At 40.1% G+C, this 22246-nt stretch overlaps 1 protein-coding gene across 3 annotated transcripts in view; it reads right to left on the bottom strand.

The window, feature by feature from the left end:
• Positions 1-22246, bottom strand: part of pitpnm3 (PITPNM family member 3) — a 658838-nt gene that overhangs the window by 33301 nt on the left and 603291 nt on the right. For all 3 annotated transcript variants that reach the window (XM_043718503.1, XM_043718506.1, XM_043718505.1), the window contains 3 exons: positions 16266-16439; positions 6473-6621; positions 1271-1387 (listed from right to left, as the gene is read on the bottom strand). In XM_043718503.1, the coding sequence (XP_043574438.1) occupies positions 1271-1387; positions 6473-6621; positions 16266-16439 (440 nt within the window). The remainder of the gene's footprint in view (positions 1-1270; positions 1388-6472; positions 6622-16265; positions 16440-22246) is intronic.

Raw genomic sequence — 22246 nt, forward strand, 5'->3', positions numbered from 1 at the left:
GTATTTCTTCTGCAGTCTTAAAAAAGTAGATCTAATCTATTTAAAATTAGAAATGGCCTGGTGATAAATCATTACAAGTCATTGGTGCCAAATAGAGCAATTTATTTTGTAAAATGACTGGTCTGTAAAGTACTTTTATAATATAAGATTATGTTAGAAAGGCTAATTGAACTTGTCCCCAATGGTTTTACACCATCCTCTGGTTGATTTATTGGTCCAGATGAATTGTGGTATGATGTGCGCTATAATATTATGAGATGAGGCCTGGAATTTGCAATAGGAAAGTAAAAATAAATGTAAAAACCTAAGTAGCTTTTCTATCATTACCAAAGCAGATTAAATAGAGCATAATTGGAGAGACTTTGTTAAACATAAATCTGGGAGGAAGGCCAAAGCATAGCAACTTCATTCGACTAAGTGTGTATCCAAGAAGAACTGTGATATACAAACCATATCATTGATGTTGGAATGAACTGCTTATTCCAAACACCTTTTGTATAACTGACAGGTATCTTGTTTCAAAATAAATTGACACAAGTGCACAGATTATAAATATTATGTATATATATGTTACTTAGATACAGAACATCCATTTGGTGCAATTAGTAGTGAGGTTGCAAATAGGTTAAGGTTGCTCTAGTCTTGAGTTGCAAGCAATCTGCTCCAAGCTCATTTAAGGTTTTGCTTCTGCTTGCCCTTGAGACGATGGCAGAAATAAATGTTTCCTAAATGGGCTTTTGTGTCCATTTCTAGAGAAGATGTTACGACTCAAAGCGCAATTTGTTTATGTGTACAGAGCAAAGACTTGAAATTAAAATACATTGAAGTAATTGTGTCAATTCTGCTTATGGCCACAAAATGGCAGCATTGCAGTCAACAAGGGGCTGCAAGACAAAAATCTGTAATAAACAAATTAGAACCATAGATTCCCTACAGAGTGGAAGCTGGACATTCAGCTCATTAAGTCCACACTGACATCTCACCCGGACCCACCCACCCCCCCACTCCCCAACACCATCCCTGTAACCCTGTATTTTCCGCTGCCAATCCACTTAAACTGCACACCTTTGAACTGTTGGAGGAAACCGGAGCATCCGAAGGAAACCCACACAGACAAGAGGAGAATGTGCAAACTCCACACAGACAGTCGCCCAAGGCTGGAATTGATTAGGGCAAATCACAAGTACATTGCCTACCAAAAGGTTGTTATCATATCATCTATTTCTTTGTGTTTGATTGAGAAATAAAGAAATAGACAATCGGCACAAACCCTAAGCTTCACGTGTGTTCGTCTGCGAAGCCATTTCTCCCGTGGACTTGATTCATTGCACGTGGATGAATCCTTGCTGTCGTGCTCCTTTATATTCACACTTTCATACCTCATTACCTGTAATTGGAAAAGCTTCAGCTATAAATACACCAGCCTCGCCAAAAACACATTGATTCAGAGCAATCTCTAATATAGTACACATTACTTATAGTTCTTTTAAGAGAAACCATAAAAATAACTACTTCAGTATGCTTTCGTAGTAAGCATAAATGATAGCCAGATAGGCACGGAGCAGACAATGTATCTTTTACTGAAAAAAAGCCTTAAAACAGCTTTAATTAATCCAGTTCCAATTTTCCGAGTCAAATTTATTAAATTATGTTAAAATTTGCAACTAAGAATCCCTTTCCATGAAGACAGTGGAATTTGAATAATGGAATTTATTCAAGGCCAACTTAGATAGATAGTTGGCAAACAAGGCTTACATGGGAGGAAACACAAAAGTGGAATTGTAACCACAACGAATTCAGTGATCTGATTGTATAGCAGAGTAGGATCAAAGGGCCACATGGCCTACACCTAAGTCCAGTGTTCCTAAGGCAAGCACAGCATTAATGCAATTGCACAGTTTGTTAGCACAGACACCATTAACATGCAGCATGTTAGTATAAATCTTTGATAGCTCATATCATAAAACAAGTCACAAATGCTTTAAAAGTGTATGATGAACAGTTTATTTTTCATAAATCAATTAAATGATTACTCTATTCCAGTACCATTTTTAATGACACTAACTCAATGATTACAGAGTGGCTGATCATTATGTCATTACAGCAGACCTTCATGACCTTTATGTAGAAGGTGTCCTGTGTCAGTATTGCTGTCACCCACTCTAACCTGCCACACTTTAGGTCTGACCCTGCTTTCATTATCAAACCTGCTGACCAAGGTGGTGCTCTTGTCAAGAACTGCACCTTACAGAGGCTGAGTGCCAACTTTCACAAATGTCTTCCCGTCTCCACGAGCACCATGACTCCATAATTGAACATCAAGCTGCTCTTCCAGGGCTGCCAATGTTTTCATCTCCTCTGGGAATCATACCTCCACAGCCTTCCACCTCATAATTCCCCATTCTCTCATACAGCCCGCTGCTCCATCCTTTCCAAACTCGACAAACAGGACTGCCCTGGCTGACCCAGCGTTTCAGTCTGTTCCTTCCTAACTGAACTTACATCTTTCTATTTTGATTCTATTTATTCTCCCTTAAACCGGCCTCCTCACACCTACATTCATGATTCTCCTGATGCTTCACATCAGTTTCACAAATTTCATTTTCTGGCCTCAGTCATTTGCTCTTCACTATGGGCATGCAATCTTTCTACTGTATTCATCACTCACAATATGGTTTCCCTTACAATAGGAGGAGAAAGTGAGGACTGCAGATACTGGAGATCAGAGCTGAAAATGTGTTGCTGGAAAAGCGCAGCAGGTCAGGCAGCATCCAAGGAACAGGAGAATCGACGTTTTGGGCATAAGCCCTTCTTCAGGAATTCCCTTACAATACCAAGGCCAAGCACAGACTGGATGTCTATTTTGTGAGACAAACTCTGTTCTGTTCACATGTATGACCCCACCTTTTCAGTAACTTGTTATTTCATGACACCATCTTGCTTTTATGTTAATGTTTCTGCCCTGGGCTTGCTGTAGCGCTCCAGCAAAACCCAATGCAAGCTACAGAAACACCACCTCATTTTCCGTTAGGCACTTTATGGCCTTTAGGACTCAACATTAAGTTCAACAACTTCAGACCATGAACGCTATCCTCCGTTTGATTACTTCTGCCCCCTACAAACATCCCATTCCTCTGCTGCTGTTTCCTGTTTGAAATAACTCCATAAAGGATGGTATCCCTTCACCAAGTCACCACCGGACTCACAACATCAACTCTATTTCTCCGACTACAAATGCTGCCAGACCTGCTGAGTTTCTCCAGCACTTCCTGCGGTTTCCATTACGCCTGTTCCCTGGTTGCCTCTGACCAACCATTTTCAAGCACCTAAACTGGCACACTCTCTGTTGTACCAACTTTCTCCTGGTTTGCACCTTGTTACATTCATTCTTTAAGATTTACCAGCTTACCAGAGAGTAATTGGAAACAGAACTTAAGCTAATTTTCTCCACCTTAAACATAACGGCACCATAGAAAGTTTTAGATTAGACTAGGTTCCCTATAGTATGGAAACAGGCCCTTCGGCCCAACAAGTCCACACTGAAAATCCGGAGAGTAACCCACCCAGACCCATTCCCCTACCCTATAGTTCCCTCTGACTAATGCACCTAACACAATTATTGGGACAATTTAGCATGGCCAATTCACTTGACCTGCACATCTTTGGATAGAGAGAGGAAACCAAGCACTCAGAGGAAACCCACACAGACGCAGGGAGAATGTGCAAACTTCACACAGAAAGTTGCCCGAGGTGAGAATTGAACTGGCGCTGTGAGGCAGCAGTGCTGAACACTGAGCCACTGTGCTGCCCATAAGTTGAATGCAGAAAAGATACAGGCCAGGACTAAGAGGTCAGTGGTACGATGGGGTTGGTTAGAAGTGGTTTCTGCAGTCTAAGGTTAGCTCCCGGATTGAGTGGAAGTATAACCGATCTAGGGAAGTAGCCATGCTTGGATGAAGATTAACTCAGAGTTGAATTCTGAAGGTGATGATTAGGCTGTGACTGGGCAGACTTGGGTGTGGAACTGACTCATTGAATCAGAATTCCTACAATTTGGAAGCAGGCCATTCGGCCTATCGAGTCCACACCAACCCTCCTAACAGCATTCCACACACACCCACCACCCTACCCTACCCCTGTAACCTTGCATTTCTCATGCCTAACCCAACTAGCCTGGACATCCCTGGACACTATGAGCAATTTGCCATGGCCAATCCACCTAGCCTGCATAACTTTGCACTGTTGGAGGAAACCCACACAAACAGGGGGAGAATGTGCAAACTCCACATAGACAGTTGCCCGAGGCTGGAGTTGAACCCAGGTCCCTGGCACTGTGAGACAGCAGTGCTAACCATTGAGCCACCATGCTGTCCTAACTCAGGAATGGGTTGTTGCTATATGTAATCAGAAGTAGCTGCTGGTTGACAGGATCACTGTTAACAGAGACAGATGAGAAGATATTGGCAACAACCAATAAAAAAAACTCAAAGCCAATATCTGAAGAGGTTTGACAATCATATAATTCCTGCAGACCAATAAGATTGCACCATAGGGTTGAACTCCCATTCATTTTCCTTTGTAGGTCACTCCAAGTTGACAAGTGGACAAACCAAGTGAATAAACAAAAAAAAACCGTGTGAAATTGCAGAGGAATGTTATGCCATATTCATTTTTCACCCAAGACCAGCATCTTTGTTTTAAAATGTACCAGGTTGATGAATGTCACAAGAATGCTTTTGTTATCAACACCATGTATGAAAAATTATTCCCAGTAATTAGTATTCTAGAACATCTATTCACATTATCAGTGTTTAAAATGACAAGATTAGCACGTTTATAACAAGCTGATACAATATAAATAACAAAATATTCCTCTTAATTCAAGCTCTTTGATGTATTCTGCCAGAACAGTATTCATAATTTTCCTGAACTATTACAAAAAGCCTCTTGGAAATGACACAGCCACATTTATAAACCTCGACTGACAGAAAGCTGCAGAGAAAGTGCTAATTCAAAGTTAATTTTAGGCGTACAATGCAGTCCCAGTTTAATACCTGTCATCAGGTTACAGATCTTTTGTTAAATGATTATAGCCAACTCATTAACAATCATTTGTTGTTACACTCCATGGCTATAATAGTCATGAAGTAGAACTTCAGGAGGAAGGATGTCGACAGACATGCTTCATTCATTTTTATTTGCATATAGCCAGGGTGACTGTTTCCCTTCATCCACCAAGCTGATTGGTTGAGATCGGCCCCAGCTCGCTGCAAGAATATCAATGGAAATTAAAACTGGGTAGGCAGACAAAGGGGCCACAACGACAAGTCATTGATCTGAAATATTAACTGTTTCTCTCTCCTCAGATGTGGCCTGAACTGTTGAGCCATTTCCTGCATCTTTTGCTTTGCCTTTATTGACCATAAGGATAGGTCTGTGTATCAGAATATACTTGTTACATACAGTACAGCACAAAAAGGCCTTTCGGCCTAACAGGTGCCAGCCTGTGTTAGTGCTTCATGAACCTCTTCCTCTTCCTCTTCTTCTTCAGCCGTTCTCTCCATCCCATTCTTCCTTGTGTTCACCTTATATGTATCAACCTCAATCCATTCAAATTCCTCTTGTGGTAGTGACTTTTACATTCTAATCATTCCCTATTTAAAGAACTTTTGCCCAGACTCCCAATTGGATTCATCAGTCATTATCTTGTATTGATGGCTCGCAGTTTTATGCTCTCACAATTAGGTACTATCTCTGTACCTACTAGGCCAAGACCTTTAACAATCTGGAAGATCTCTGTCAGATCAATCCTCAGGTTTATATTTTGTCTTATAAGTGTGTGTCATAATGACAAATGACAGGTTATCTTACAATACTTTATCTCAATACATTTCACTTTGTGGAAGGACATCCACTAATGGGGACTCTAATTTACATCAACAACTGATAATCCTTTTTTATTCCCATAACAGCTGTGTTCTATTTATGTTGTACAAAGTAATGCATTACTTGGAGGACTTTTGGGGTGCAATGGTAATGTCCCTCCACCTGGACCAACATACCCGTGTTCAAGTCCCGCCTGCTCCAGAGATGTATCACTGAGCAGGTTAGTTAGAGAAAAACAGATTAATGCATTACTCAGGAGGTGAACTAAGTTCCTATACTGTGTCAGCTTCAATCTGACGTTTGAGCATTGGCTTCTCAAGCTCATACCAGCTCCACGTCAATGTGAGTGACAGGACACTACAAGTATTACAACATTCTGTACATACAATGCTACTACTTGAAATAAATATAAGAGTAAATTTTGTGAGACAAGTTTAGGTAATAAGGCACATCAATGTCCAGAGCAGCAGATGTAACACAACAAGACTACTTCTGACCTTTGCAAACTTCACTCTAAAATATTATTTACTAGCCAATTTCAAAGAGCCCTGACTATTCTTAACAAGAAATAATCTGTGAGAGTTACCTGCCGTAGAACAAATGCCAACACATCAGTTGATTCCCAGTAGCTTGCGTGGAACAAGTGTGGTAGAGCCACAGTTGGGAAAGCTGTTAATGTATCAGGACAATACAGTGCATAGTCTATCCTCTTTGTCCCCCACCATTTTGTAGTGACTGTGGATGACAAATAAATATTTTCTTCTGTAAAATACATCATATTAGCTCAATTCAACTCCATTGAAACAATAATTAAGTGTTTTGATTATTCTTAAGCAGACATGTTGAAACAAGCCATTTACAGAATGTAAGATGCAAATCCTATTACATAACTGGCTGTTCTGGGCGTCATGTCATACATGGCTACACTATCAAATGATTTCGAGACAAACAAATCAAACATTTGTATATCTTTGTGACACGATCAGACCTTTTGCCTTCACCTTGTTATGAGGAGGAACCTGTATAAACAATAGCCATCCACTAAAGCAAGGTATTTCAATTAGAAATAAAAATGGAAAGTGCTGGAGAGATTCAGCAGGCCTGACTGTGGGGAAAGAGTCCAGTGACTCTTCTTCAGAACTGAAAAAAGGTGGAAACATTGTAGATCATATCAACCTACCTTTGTGATTCTTTGGATGCCTTACCTAAAGTCAACAATTTCCAGTTTCCTGGCATTAAAGGCCTCCTCTTCCTTGTGGATATGCAATCTCTCCACGCCTTCACCCAATTAGGGGGATCTCAGGGCTCTCTGCTTCTTCTCTGAACAGAGGCTGAACAGTCCTCATCCATCCTGACACTAGCCTGCCTGGCTGGGCTTGTTCTCCCTTTCAACAATTTCCCCTTTAACTTGTCTCACTTCCTCCAAATAAAAGGCATGGCCATTGGTCCCAACAACAGCCTTAATTATACCCCTTTTTTGTGCGTTTGTCAAACATCCCTTATTCCAGTTGTACTTGAGCCCTTTCCCAAAAGCTGTTCTGCAAATGCATTGATGACTGTATTGCTGCTACTTCCTGCTCTTGTCTGGAACTGGAAAAATTCAAAGGATTTGCTGCTATTTTCCATCTTTCACTCACCTTCATCTGATCCCTCTCTGACTCGACACTTCCCTTCCTTGATTTCTTTGTTTCCATTTCTAAGGACGGGCTGACTATCATCATTCGTTACAAGTCCAACCAATCCTAAATCCTGATTCCTGACTCCATTCTATTCTCCTAGTTTCTCCATCACATTTATTCCAATGTTGCTGTCTTCCACAATGGCACGCCTAACATTTTTTTTTGTTATTATTCATTTTTGTGGGATGTGGTTGGGGCTTTGCCTTTCCCTAGTTGCCCTTAAGAAGATGGTGATGAGCTGCCTTCATGAAATGCTGCAGTCCACCAGCTGACCCACAATGCCATTAGGGAGTCTCCCTTTTTCCTCTCACAAGGAATCCTCTCACTGTATTGGTCAGAGTTCTTAGTTCTCAGGACTAATTTCCTGCCCTTCCACTTTCATCCCCTCCCCTCCTTCCCAGAAACCTGAATGGCTTCTTTTGTCCTCACCTTCCATTGCACAGCCTCTTCATTCTAAGGATCATCTGTCTTCATTCCTGTTACCTTCACAAGGATACCAACGAAATACATATCCTCCCCTCCCCTTCCATGTTAGTACTTCTTAGAGGCACCATGGTCCACTCTTCCATCACTGTCAACACTTCAATGCCTTCCTTCCCCAACCTATGACATCTTCCCATGCAATCATATAAAGAGCAACACTTACCTCTTTACTATCTCCTTCATCATTATCCAAGGCCCCATGCACTCCTTCCAGTTGAAACAGCAAATCAGTTTTTGTTCAGACTATTTTACTGCTAACAATGTAGTCCTCCTTTACATTGAGTGAGGCCAAACACAGACAGGGTGACTGCTTTGCAGAACACTTCTGCTCAGTTCACAAATACAAACCCGACCTTTCTAGTCGCTCGCCATTTCAATCCAATGTCTTGTTCTTGAGTTCACCTTTTATTTCCTAGGCTTGCTGCAGTATTCTGGTGAAGTCCAATGCAAGCTAAAGGAAAGCCACCTCATTTTCCCATCAATGTGTTCAACAACAACTTCAAACCCTGAACTTAATTCTCCATTTTGATTAATGGGGATGCAGGAGCAGGAGGACATGGTGTTAATGTGCACTGATCATTGAAGGTGGAAGGATAGGTAGAGAGAGTAGTAAATAGAAGATACAATATCATCAACATTATTAAGGATGAATAATCCTAATAATGCAGAAGATAAAGTTTGAAAACACATACCAACAGATTCGAGACTAGCTTCTTCCCTGCTGTTATCAGACCAATGAACAGACCTCTCATGTATTAGAATTAATATATATTACTCCACAACTTCTCTGCAGCATGGTATTTTGCGTTCTGTTCTATTACCCTGATGTACTTATGTAAGGTATGATTTGCCTGGATAGCATGCAAAATGATACTTGTCACTCGATACATGTGTGACAATAATCGAATCAAATCAAATCAAATATTCATTGGGATACCGAGTACAAAAGCGAGGAGTATATATTGAACTTGCATAACATACTTGTTAGGCCTCTGTTGGGGAATTGTGTACACTTCTGGGTGCCATGTTATAGGAAGAGTGCGAACATATTGGAAAGAGTGTAGAAACGATTTACACAAATGGTTCAAGGGATGAGAAACTTAAGTTATGAGGATAGTTTGAAGAAGATGGGATTGTTCTTCTTGGAGAGAAGAAGGTGAGTCAAGGGTCATCAGAACTCAACATGTTAACTCTGCTTCTTCCCAAAGATATTGCTGGAACTGACATGAGGAAAAACTTTTCTCCCTCAGTGAGTAATTCGGTTATGGAATGCACTGCCTGGAAGTGTGATGGATGCACGTTCAATCGGGGTATTCAAGATGATTGTTTGGATAAAAATAATGTGAAAGGTTATAGGGAATTGGCACTAGGCAATGTTGCTCATTTGAAGAGCTGGTGCAGTCACAATTGGCTGAATTGCCACCTTTGGATAGTACGGTGGCTCAGTGGTTAGCAGTGCTGCGACATAGTGCCAGGGACCCAGTTTCCAGCCTTCGGTGAGTATCTGTGTGGAGTTTGCAGATTTCCTCCAAGTGCTCTGGTTTTCTCCCATAATCCAAAGATGTGCAGGTGAGATGGATGGGACATGGGAACTTCAGGGTTACAGGGCATCTGGGTGGGCTTGATGGGCCAAATGGTTTGCTTCCACACGTAGGAATTCTATGATTCTGCACTGTAACACTCTGTGATTCTTCAACGAAAACTAAAACATAATCTATCAAGCCACGCTCTTGACTGGGGTCTGTGTTGTTCAATTATAACATCTGCAGGGCCGCATTGAAGAGAAAGCTCACTGTTTAAAATCAGAGCACTAAGAGTGATTCCAGACACAAATTTAAAACGGGACCATGATTGATAGATAAACTCTGGTAAGAAGGAAATTAATTTTCATGAAATGAGCTCAGAATAGGAATGTGTAAACATAGGAACGATAAAGTTTAGTGATTGAATTGATGTCATAAAATTATCATTTTATATCTCCCAGAGCAATACTGGCATGGTATATAGATACATCTTGTCCAATGAGGTCATAATACTAACAGATGTTAACAAATCTATTTTTGCTAAAAATAATTGCAAGGTGGTTGGAACATGTAAGGACATTAAGTATATGCCACGTACTGTCTTGGGAGGTGGGGCTAGTGTCCGCAATAGGGATGAGGCTGAAGGTTATTTCAATCAATCTCCAGAACAGTCAAACTGTGCAGATAAACGGCTGCCATTGTTATTAAACCACTACATAAATATTTCAACTTTATATAATGCTTTAACCATTTTACTGAATGTTCCATTTCAAAACAAACTGACATATCTATGGGTGAAGAGGATTAGCTAGCTGCCTTCGTGAATTTAGATTACAAACACTGTTTGGCCTTCAAGTCATTTGTAGCCATTTCTTGAACACCACCCCACTGCCTTAAAATCACCTGAGAATCAATTCTGTTTCTAATAGTCAACAGACAGCATCTTTTTTTTATAAGGGGTGGTGGTAATTTTATCAACCTCAGTCCCAGATCCTGTCTGATTTTACTTTATAATGAGTTGCATAGTGATTGTCCCATCTGACACTGTCAGTTTGCCATCATGGGGCTAGGCTCAAATTAACCAACAATTTTCTCTCCTTCCTTTCTGAAACCATTTACTTTGCAGACTTTCAATCTTCACAGTTGCTTTCCGTTGCATGCCTCGCTCAATCATTGTTCATGTGTAAGCCCCAACAGTGCGTGTCTCTAGGATATAAAAATATCACTATTATACCTCTCTTCGCTCAATTGGCCAAATAAATGCCAGGGGTGGTCAATGGATGGCCATAATGATCCTGACATATTTTCAACCAAAGTACCCAGGCCAGATGTTCCAATATTGACCCCTCTGGACCATGGAGAGTTATTGGCCCCTTGACTTCTATAAAAGATTGCCTGAGTGCAGTCCTTCCCCACTCCTCAAACTTTCTGTCCATTTAAAATAGTGGATGTTCTAGTGACTTGGTTATAGTCACGTGATCCTTCTCTCCTGATTTTCAGTATTTGCCTCATCTTGGCAATATTTTACACTTAGATGGTAAGACCAAAAACCTATCCCAATCCCTTCAATGAAATCATTGCTAAATCTGGCTACTAAAAAAAATTGTACCATCAAAGTATGGTATGTGGGGACTACCCAAGAGGGAATGGCACAATAACACATTCCACTTATATATCATGTTTAACACAGCAAGATATCCACACTTTGACAGAAGATCGATCCAACAAAACTTGAAGCAAAATGACTTACAAAAATGTTAGGGAAGATGGCCAAAAGCTTAATTGAAGAGTTAGGTTTTACTAAACATTTAAATGGAGGATGGATAGGTTGAGAGGCAGAGAAAAAGCTTAGGCCAAGAATTTGAGGGTTAGGAAGTAATAAGGTGAAGGCAAAGATAGAGGGATATCCAACAATAGAAGGATAAAAATCGGGGATGCCAGAATTAGAGGGGTGCAGAAATATTGGGGAGAGTACAGAAATATGGAGAGGAAACAAGGCCATGTTAGGATTTGCTCAGAAGGATGAGAATTTTAGAAATGAAGCATTCATTTCATAGAAATGAAGTCTCCTGGACCAGGAGTCAACAATAGGTCAGGTTTGGCTAGCGCAAGTTAACATATGGCAGTGGTGATTTGAATGGACTTAAATTCAAGTACAGTCAAAGATGAGAATTAGATGCGGAGTACATTGAAATAGTCAAGTTAAAAAACAAATGGTTGAAGGGATCATCATCAGAATACTTGAGGCAGGGGCAGAGACAAAATTTGTTATAGAAGTGGAAGCAAGCAATCTTGGTGATGGAGTTCTCATGTGGTTGAAGCCATCTTTAATACACCATCAACATTGTAAACAGAGATTTTGATTCCATCAAAGTTATAGCTTTAGCATTGCCTATATTTAGTTGGAGGAATTTTCATCTTGTTCAGTTCCAGAATTCTGGATGTCAAACAAGTAGATCGAAAAGTCAGAAATAATGGAGGGGGTCAAGAGATATGGGGTTGAAATAGAAGGGTATGTTGTCAGTGCATATGTTTTTTTTTCCTTAATTGAAGAATACTTGAATCTGGCATTTTTAAGTCTGCAGCAAAGAATGAAGTACCAGCCTTTCAATTTAAACATTTTAAATACATTTAAAAATAAATTAGATTATATGATTCATGCAATATGGGTTGAGGTCACTGATGCTGATTTGAAAAACTGAATAAGTTGATCAAGGTAATCAAATAACTGTGAGTTATTAACATACTCCTCAGTAAGGACACATCAGTATCCCCAGTTAGTTAAGGAAGTGGTATCTTTTTGTTTATTTTATTAACCAACTTGCTTTTAATGGAATTACTAGAAATGTAAGAACACAAGTTTGAGGTAGACCTGCTGCATGAGTATGACTCTCTCGGCAAAATACCGACTGAATCTTGTCTCCAGTCTGGTCACTTTAATGCAAAATAATACTGAGAGGTGACTCAGAGAAGAGTCATGAAAATGACCCCTAACATCTCAGAAGTGAGTTGAGAGAAAAGACAGGAGAAATTGAGATTTTCAAACATGTAAAGAGATGGTTAGAATTACTTTATATATCTTTCTGAAGTCATGTTATTAAAAGGGTAAATCTGTAATACTATTTTGAACCAAATGTGACACTTGGTCAAGAGGACAAGCTAATTAAAGACAAATTTAGCACTGATGTTGGGAAGTTCTTGGTACAAAGGGACAACTGGACATGAAATAGACATAAGGGTAAAGACTAAGACAAAAGGCTCTGAATCACTTAAAAACAATTCGATGTTACAATTGAGAGACGTTCTGGACGTATGAGGTGAAATGGGGTAAATTGTCTTCCTCATCTTTGTCTATTTTTTGATGATGTGATTAATATTGCCAATTAAGTTCAATTTTGTCCAAATAGATTTAAACACCATCTCAAAGACACCATGAATATGAGTTAAGTGTAATGGGCGCAGGGCTTCCTCAGCTAAAGATGCTAATTTGCTGATGAGTGAGTCATGAAAGAAGTATGAATATTCAGATCCAATGCTGCTATATAAAGACTAAAGAAATGCTGATTAAATTGCCTGCTGTAGGGAGAAATGCTGTGAAAAGTCCAATTACAGCACATTACTGACCGTTGAAAATGAATTACATTCCCCATACTTATAAAACATTAATTACAATGTTCATTAAAAAGGAATAAACAGCAACATTTCTAGCAGCAAGCTGAACATTGCACAGACAAAAACAACATAAAAAGACAGGAAGAACATTAATAGTCTTTTTCCTTCCTCCTTCTGTATCTTTCGGTTTTATTAGCACCAACACGGAATATTCTGCCCTAATGACCCTTTTACATGGAATCTCCAACCAAGCATTATTCAAACCTGCAGCCTCATATTACTGCTGAGAAGTCTATAGAAAGGCAAAAACAGAAGTATTTGTGTTTTAGAGTCCATACAAATCCACAGGGGAAAAAACAGACATATTAAACGAAGAATTTGGGGGCTGAATATTGCAATACATTAACAGTATTGATTTGTTATAATGGTAAGTAATGATGCAATAATGTGTGACTGTGATCTTTTACAGAGCACAGACACTGCTTTGCATTCCTAACAATCAGTGATCTGCATCTTCTGTACTTTGTCATTCTGATCATGTGCCAGAGCTAGACTTCCCAGATGTAAAGAACAGGTTGAAAGGAATCAATCTCATTTTTTCCATCATCCATGACTTTAATGGAATTTCAGGAGAATTGTAGTTCCACAGAATATCACAGGACAGGAAGAGACCATTTAACCCATTGAGTTTGCACTGGCTTCTATGAAGAGCAATCCAATCAGTCCCACCCCTGTGCTCTTTCCCTATATTCCTGCACCTTTTTCTCCAAGTAATTATCTTTGGAAAATGAATTTGTCTCCACCAACTCAGCATGTTAATCACTTGATGCACAACAAGGTTTTTCCATATGTTACATCTGGTTCTTTTGGTTTAAATCTGTGCCCTCTAGTTCCCCCTTTTTTTTAAAGCAGTCGCTGTTGCTTCCCATTTTTAATATTATTTTCCAACCCATGACAGTTGGTTTTTAACCCGTGCTTTCTATTTGCTGATTGTTAATTCCCAACAGTTTAATTATGATGTGTTCCTGTTCTTTGCATGTGAGAGTTTGCATGCAAGTGTGATATAAAATTTGCAGGAAGTAAAGAAGATGCACCAGTAAGTGAAAATAATTGCTTTAGATGCAACACATTGAGTGAATTTTCTTGTCATTATTCAATTGAATAATATTCATACTAAATAGAAATTTATTTGGTAAAGGAAAAGTAAATTAGCTGAAAATTCAGCAGAGCCATAGTTGACAGATTAATATGTTCACTTAATTGGTTCAAATTGCTCTTTCATAAAAGAGCAACTGTACACTGATGTACAGTCCTAATCGGTTAGTAATGAACAGGAAATCAATTGCCACATTTTAAAGCTACAAGCCATAGATGGCCATCCAGCTACCAATTGTAGGAAAATGCTGAAAACAGATTTTGTAAAGCAAGGTCTTAAAATAAGATCCCTGATAGTGGAGGCATTAAAAGTGTGTATTCACATTTGATTATAAAGCACCCGAAAACACCAACTTGTGTGTTTTAACTTCTTTTTTCCGTGCACTATTAGCTCTGTGTTTGGAACATGCACATTCTGTCCAAATGTCAGGGAATGTTTCTCATGCTATGTCCACGATTCTGACTTCATTGGTTTTGTAAAACAGAGTGTCTTATCATATTCGGGTACTGAAGTCAGAGGCTACAATAGCAGTGATACGATTATAAATATGGCAATATTTCTAAGTGTATAAAACTCTTTCCAGAATTAAATGCTGCACATCTATCATGTTTTGCTAACAATGTAACGATATTACAGGCCCACTCATCCCTTCTTACCTAAGGATTAAACAGATAAATTCAGGTTTGGTCTTAGCTAATAGATTTGACTGTGACAACTTAGTTTGCAATCGACCTGTGTTAAAGGCTACGTTGTAAGAAATATATATTTGCATTTTATAGAATGGCGCCCATATCGTCTGGAGGGCTCAGTGTCTTAATCTTATAAGTCTTACAATAATTTTAAAATGCAATCCCTGGTGTTACATAAGAAAATGGCAGCCAATTTGTGCACAGCACAATCCTATGATCACAATGAAATAAGGAGCAAGTTAATCTGTTTGGATGGAGTGACTGAGGAAGAAAAAATGATAGGAAAGATACTGGGAGAATTTTCGTTTCCATCTTACCTAGTATCCATTATGATAATCTGAACCAGCTTTCAATTTGAGAAATTAGCACAAAGGTTCATGAGAAACGTGCATCCAAATTTGGAGGTTTGAGGTCAGCCTGGAGTTGGACTTCCAAAGGCAGCTCAGCTTTCAAAAGGATAAAATTTTAGGCCCCTACCTTGTCAGCATATTCCAAGAATAAAGGTTGGAAAACATGGAAATACCACAGATGTGGGTACTACTGAATCAATAATTAACACTGGAGTGGCCACTGGTTAAATAGATTCCTGGGTTGGAATCTTTCATTGGTGCCCAAAGATTTGCCTGCCGACTGGAAATCTGACACGAGACTCCTGCTGCACTTCTCAGGAAGGTGTCCCAGATCTTCTACCAGATCGAGGGCACTGGTGGGCTTCCCTCTGGAATTTGACCCACAAGAGGGCAGAGCTCCTGTCTGGCAGGATTTGTCAACAAACTAGAGGCTGGCAGCTTCTACAGGAAGCCCCTGACTGCTGCTGGGGAAGCAAGCCAGGGATCTGAGGCTCCAGGAGCTAGTTTAATAATTTAACAGCATGGTTGCAGGAGTATGGGTCACAAGCAGAGGGGAGTAACGGGCTGAAAAAAATGCCAGGGATTTAGTTCTCATTGAGTGGCCTCTTGCCCTGCATCTAGTCAGGTACAAGGTTCCAGGCACCCACAGCTCTGGATGATAAGCAGTGCACACACTTCATGCTTTTGCTTAAGGACCTCAATTGGCAATGAGGCAGGAAGGACCCTGCTATTAGAAAGTTAATTCAGTGGTGGCAGTTACACCATCACCTTGCCTAATGAAATGCTTTGTCCACCTCCTACCTCTCCTCTTCTGAGACAAGAGGATTCCGTTCTTGGTGTACGTTAGGTAGAAATCCAAAAGAATCCAGGTTGGATCGTTTACTTACTGCTCGCAATATTGGTTGCGAAGATACTCTCGGAAGATCCTGACATTTCGCTGGTAATGCTCGTTTGACTGCCTCTCCGTATCCCTCGTTGCAATTGCGTCAGTAGAGTGTGAGGAGATGTGGGGGCATTAGAAGTTTCCAGAAAGAGAGATGCATGTCTCTGCAAGAGGTCAGCTGTGGGTGTAAAACAGAACAATAACATGCATGACGTCCTCCTGAATAAAATCCTGCTTGCTTTTAAGAGCTAAAGGGAAATTTTTCCATTCATTAATCTCAGTTTCATGGGTTTACAGCTCAACATCACCAATGGTTGGATAGCATATGTTGACTTGCTAGGCTACTTCTGTACAAGAAGTACTTGTACAGTGACCTTAAAAAGACAGTACAGATTAAATACAGCTTCATCTTTGTTGTGAAATCTTCCCAACCATGTTCAAGACATAACATTGACGCAGATCTGCTGATGTGAACAAAAAGGTTTGTATCAAGAAGGATATTATTCTGAGTCCACCTTTTCATTCACATTAAATAATGGAGGATAATGTGCACATTTGTCCGTCAATTCATTGGGCGCTAATCAGGATGGGGATGATAATCAATGGGTGACTCTCTTTCACAGAGAAAGAAAGATTCCTAGTTACTCCCATGTTCTAAAACAGGCTGTTTCAGCTTTGCACCATTAAGTGGAAATTAACTGCAGCAAGCTACCAATTTTCATTGCAATTATTAAACTTTCCCTGGTCCGTGGAATGATCACTTTCACCCAAAGGATATAAGTTTTGGAAAATTATCTTTTCTGGCTAATTTCACATTAACATTGCAGCATATTAGAACTGTAGCTCTACAAACGCGAACTGTGGTTAATATGAAAATGAAGGCACCAGCGCAGATTCAAACCTTCTGGAATTTCAATGCTGTATGCAAATTCGTTTTGCGAAAATATGCCAGCATTTATAAACTGTTAATCAATTAAGAGAACATTGGAGAAAATGCTTCACCTAAGGGTTCTGTTTCTTTTGTTTTTGGTAAATGGAATTCTGATTCCCGTTAATTGTTTAGACATTCTAAAAATGGCTGCAGTACAAACTATTTCCTTCCTTTGGCATGTAAGGTTCTAAAGATTTGATGTTAATCTAAACAAAAGAGAAACAACAGGCAGTTTGGTAAAATATAAATTACACAGTTTGATTTTTAATTCAATTTATATGCAAGTTATCTGAGTAATTTATTTTCTGCCATATTCATTTTTGTTTTGATTTGATACACTTCACATTTTCCTTTCTCTCTCAGTAATTTAGAAGTAACATGTTTTATTCACGCTGGTCGAGTAAATAAGAGCCCAGGTGTCATAACCTTGTGGAGCCATCTCAACCAATCGCTGCAGTACACAGGAGTCTGTTAGAGTTTGTGAGAAGATTTGTAACTCGGGTGCTCGTTGTTATGGTTCTGCTCGCCGAGCTGGGAATTTGTGTTGCAGACGTTTCGTCCCCTGTCTAGGTGACATCCTCAGTGCTTGGGAGCCTCTATGGCACTCATCCACAGATTCAATCAATAAGCACATCGACCTGGACCCAATATACCGACCACTGCAGCGGACAGCTGGAACTGACAACTGGAAGCGGCAGATTCAAACCACTATAAATGCCGGAGGAAACACCACAGAAGCGCTTCACAGGAGGCTCCCAAGCACTGAGGATGTCACCTAGACAGGGATAAAACGTCTGCAACACAAATTCCCAGCTCGGCGAACACAACCACAACAAGGAGTCTGTTAGGATTGTTTGGCACATTGGCAGTATCCCTACTTCTGGAGTCCTACTTGCCCTGGACATACATCAATAGCATGTTGATTTTGTTTTCTAAGTAAGAGTCTATTAGACTGAATTCCATATATGGCTAATTGTAGTTTGCTGTGATAAAAGGAAATTACATTTGGTTATGTGATCAAGAACCTAAAACAAAACAGCATGGGAAGAAGTTAATGTAAGGGAATATCTTCATGACAGCAATTGGGCTATAATAAATTTTAAAATGTTTTATAGCAAACAGTATCCAACAGTTATTAAAACTATTCAACTTAATCATATAATAGACCCTGCTGGCATCTTTACTACCTTGCATATCTTCTGTGGCACTACCTCAGTAGGTTTGGTAGCTTGGCAACCAGTTACTGTATTCTTTGGATTTCCAGTGTCATTTATGGCATCTGATGAGGCAGCTTTGCTCAGAGCCTATAGCTGATGGGTCTTGAAAGAAGAAATTAAGTGCTATCTTCATAGTCAATTAATTTTGCTTGAGTAGATACTTGTTTCAAATGTCATGTAATTGGATTCCCTTCATTAGCCTGCATGATTCCAGACCCACACATTAAACATGGTGGCTCAGTGGTTAGCACTGCTGCCTCACAGCGCCTCGGACAATGTCTGTGTGGAGTTTGCACATTCTCCCCGGATCTGTGTGGGTTTCCTCCGGGTGCTCCGGTTTCCTCCCACAGTCCAAAGATGTGCAGGTCAGGTGAATTGGCCATAGTGTTAGGTGCATTAGTCAGGTATAAACGTTGGGGAATGGGTCTGAGTAGGTTGCTCTTCGGAGGGTCGGTATGGACTTATTGGGCCGAAGGGCCTGTTTCCACACTGTAGGGAATCTAATCTAAATGAAAGCTCTGTAGTTATATAGCACATTTCCCAATTGCAGGACTGCCTAAAACAAGAAGCTTGGAAAAGCATTTAGTGGTGAAATGCAGGAACTGCAGCTGCCAATTTGTGCACAGCAAGTTCCCACAAACAGAAATGTGACAGAAATTAGTTCAACTTGCTTTTCAAGAAGATGGCTTATGGAAAAATATTGACTCAAGACACCAAGGAAATTTTGAATTAGGGCTGTGAGACCTTTCAAGTCCACCTGCGAAGGCAGACATGGTCTCAGTTTGATGACTCATCAGATGAATATTTGCAACATTCAAACAACTGGTCGTTAAAGAGACAATAAAAGTTCATTTTTCCGAACATACAATTTTCCTTTGCTACCATTTTCTTGTGCAGTTCTGCCAGGCTTTTTGTTTTTGCCCTACTATGAGCAAATTGGGCAAGGTGTGTCGATTAATGTTATTCCCATAAGTTCTGCTTTAAGTACAAACAGGATCAAATGAATAGGAATCATTGTACAATTAAATCTATATTGTAACATGAGGAAATAAACTGCATAATTTTCACTTGCTATTCCCTCATTTATAGCTACCCACATAGTTTTACCAGGCTTCAGAGTAAATGTCTGCACTGATGCAGTCAGTTACTCTTTCCAGGAAAGAAATAACAAGATTCTTTACCAATCAATTTGAAGAATTTAAACCAGGAAATATTAGTTATATTTAGATCACATATAGAAAGTAGAATAAAGATGAAGAAATACAGACAGAATTAAGAGATGCAGATTTATTTTTATCATTATTCCAACAATAATTAATTTCTGAAAGATAAACCTTCACACATATAAAAATAAACTTTCAGGGCCAAAGGATTTGTTTGTCAGTAATTGACAATTTCCATGCTGCTAAATTAATTACTCACTCATGAATGCCCAGCACTAATTTTCTTTCTGGAACTTGTAGTGGAAATTTGTAGGGAAATAATTCAAGTTTACATCAGTGCACTGAATCAGTGTAGGTCCATTGCTGAGGACTGCTACAATGTGCCCTGTGGCGCAAGATGATTTCTCGAGCAGAATTGTACAGTTTCTTTCTTTATCTGTGTATGCACAGATGCCAGAAGTTGCTGTCTGACTTACTCCATCGTAACTCTGAGGACTGGCAGTTTCACCATTATTTCAAATGCAAAATTTGAGCCATTATAACATGTGTCAAGAAGCCATTCCTGAAGAAGGGCTGATGCCCGAAACGTCGATTCTCCTGCTCCTTGGATGCTGCCTGACCTGCTGCGCTTTTCCAGCAGCACATTTGTCAGCTCTAATATGTGTCAAGTCAAAGTGTGTAATATTTAATGTTCTTGTGCGTGAGATGTAAGAAATATAACAAACAGGTTACCACCTCCATTTAAAGCAAACATGTTACTACCTCCATTTAAAATAAACAGGTTACCACCTCCATTTAAATAGCAGAGGCAGGTTTTCAAAATGAACATATTAAAAATCCATATAATAACCTTGCTGACAGTAGTTATTGCCCCATGCTTATCAAAACGTCACCTTGGTTCAAAACTGAAGCAGTCTTAAATACAAGTAACCTTTGCAGCATTCACAATGTTGACTTTGTGCTATTATTTCAAACACTGTGCTGAATACCATCAGAGAGACGTATTCTCAGGACATCAATGCTTCGCAAGTATAATAAAAAGTTCTATTTGCTATATTCCAATTGTGGTCTATTTTCTTTCTGAATTACTATGGCATAGGAATATTTTTAAAAATTCAAGCTAAATCAGCTATCTTATTAAATAAAAGCATGTCCGATTCTGTTTCATCGATCTGAATCTTATGATCTTTCTTGGCTGAGTGCCAATATTGTGGAGTTTCATGGAAGGTTTCTCTCTGTGGGTCCTTGTGAGATTTCTCTCTGTGTCATCCCAAACCTGGCTCATTAACTGCTGTCTTGCACCTGTGGTACTCTTTCCATGTAATGGCAGCCCAATGCTCCCACTTGCTGCAGCAGAAAGAACTCACTATTCATTGGATTGCCTGGAATAGACTGGAATCCCTGGTGCCAGCACTATCTTTAAGCTCCAGCCCAAGCATTGGCATTACAGAGTTGCCTTTCACCAGCAACACAATGGCACAGCAGCTCCAAAGACACACTATTGATGACAGAGAGTTGGCATGGCTGACACTTCCTGGTACATTTACTTCCACTTCCTTGCCTCAGTCACTAACCTCCAGGGCACACATCTGACCTGTCCTAAGTCACAACCCACCCTAACACCCTCTTGAAGACATTGCTATTTTCTCTCTGTCTCGTTTGGCAGACCAGCACCTTATCATTTTTCAGTGGGAGACCATCACAGACAGAAAAGCACTTGGACATTTCTGCAGATAAGCTTCTGTTTACAGCCATCAAAAACCAACAGAGACTACCGCTGGCTCCAATAATGATCAATGATTGTTTTACATTCCACAACTGTCTGATGCACCCAGCAACCGGGTGTCAATCAACGTAGTCAGCCTGGTCTTCTAGTCTTCCTCCTCAAAAAACTGCGCCGATTCTTCCAGTTCCTCACCATCCAAGATGCCAGCACATTACCAGCTCTAAGAATGCATAGAGCAGCATGCCAGGATGTTGTAGCACAGCCTGTACAGAGGATATTGCAGACAGAGTCACCCGAGACCATTAAGCATCACCTTTCACCTTCTCCACCTGTCAACAGTCAACCAAACCATTAAGACTGACTGCTGTCCAGCCCCATGAATGCCTTTGACAGACAGTCCCAAGATAGGATTGAACAAACTCCTGAATATGGCCCAGCCCTGAACTGACAACAGCTCCCCTTGAGGTGAAGGAGAATTATTCCCCACCTCCCTTCAATCATGGCCACTTGGTTGAAGCATCATGCAGTGTATTTGCTGTGCAGGCAGCTGCCACACACTCTAGGGGTGAGGCTGATGCCTCATGTACACCTGCTGGACTGATCATTACTGACAAGCAGCCTGGCTCAGTGCCTGCACTAAACAGAATTCAATATGTCGGCACTATGAGCCTTTAGGCTAGGGCTGAGATGCTACAGCATGGTACAGTAAGGGAAGGCAGATTGATGTAATTAAGTGAGTGAGCACTTTGAGAGCAAGAGAACAACCCAGGGAAGGTGCTTGCACCCATCCATCAGCTGGGGGCCTGTTCCCTGTCCCTGCACATGAAGTGTCCTTGCTGCAGCTTTTCAATACTAAGTGGCATTGGGTCTTGAGCCTTAATGTGCAAGAGCGCCTTGCAAGTGGATCAAAGAGGTGGCATGATAGTTCTGAGAGGCTGTGTGTTATCG

Source organism: Chiloscyllium plagiosum, chromosome 28 (assembly GCF_004010195.1).
Source record: "Chiloscyllium plagiosum isolate BGI_BamShark_2017 chromosome 28, ASM401019v2, whole genome shotgun sequence".
Taxonomy (NCBI): Eukaryota; Metazoa; Chordata; class Chondrichthyes; order Orectolobiformes; family Hemiscylliidae; genus Chiloscyllium; species Chiloscyllium plagiosum.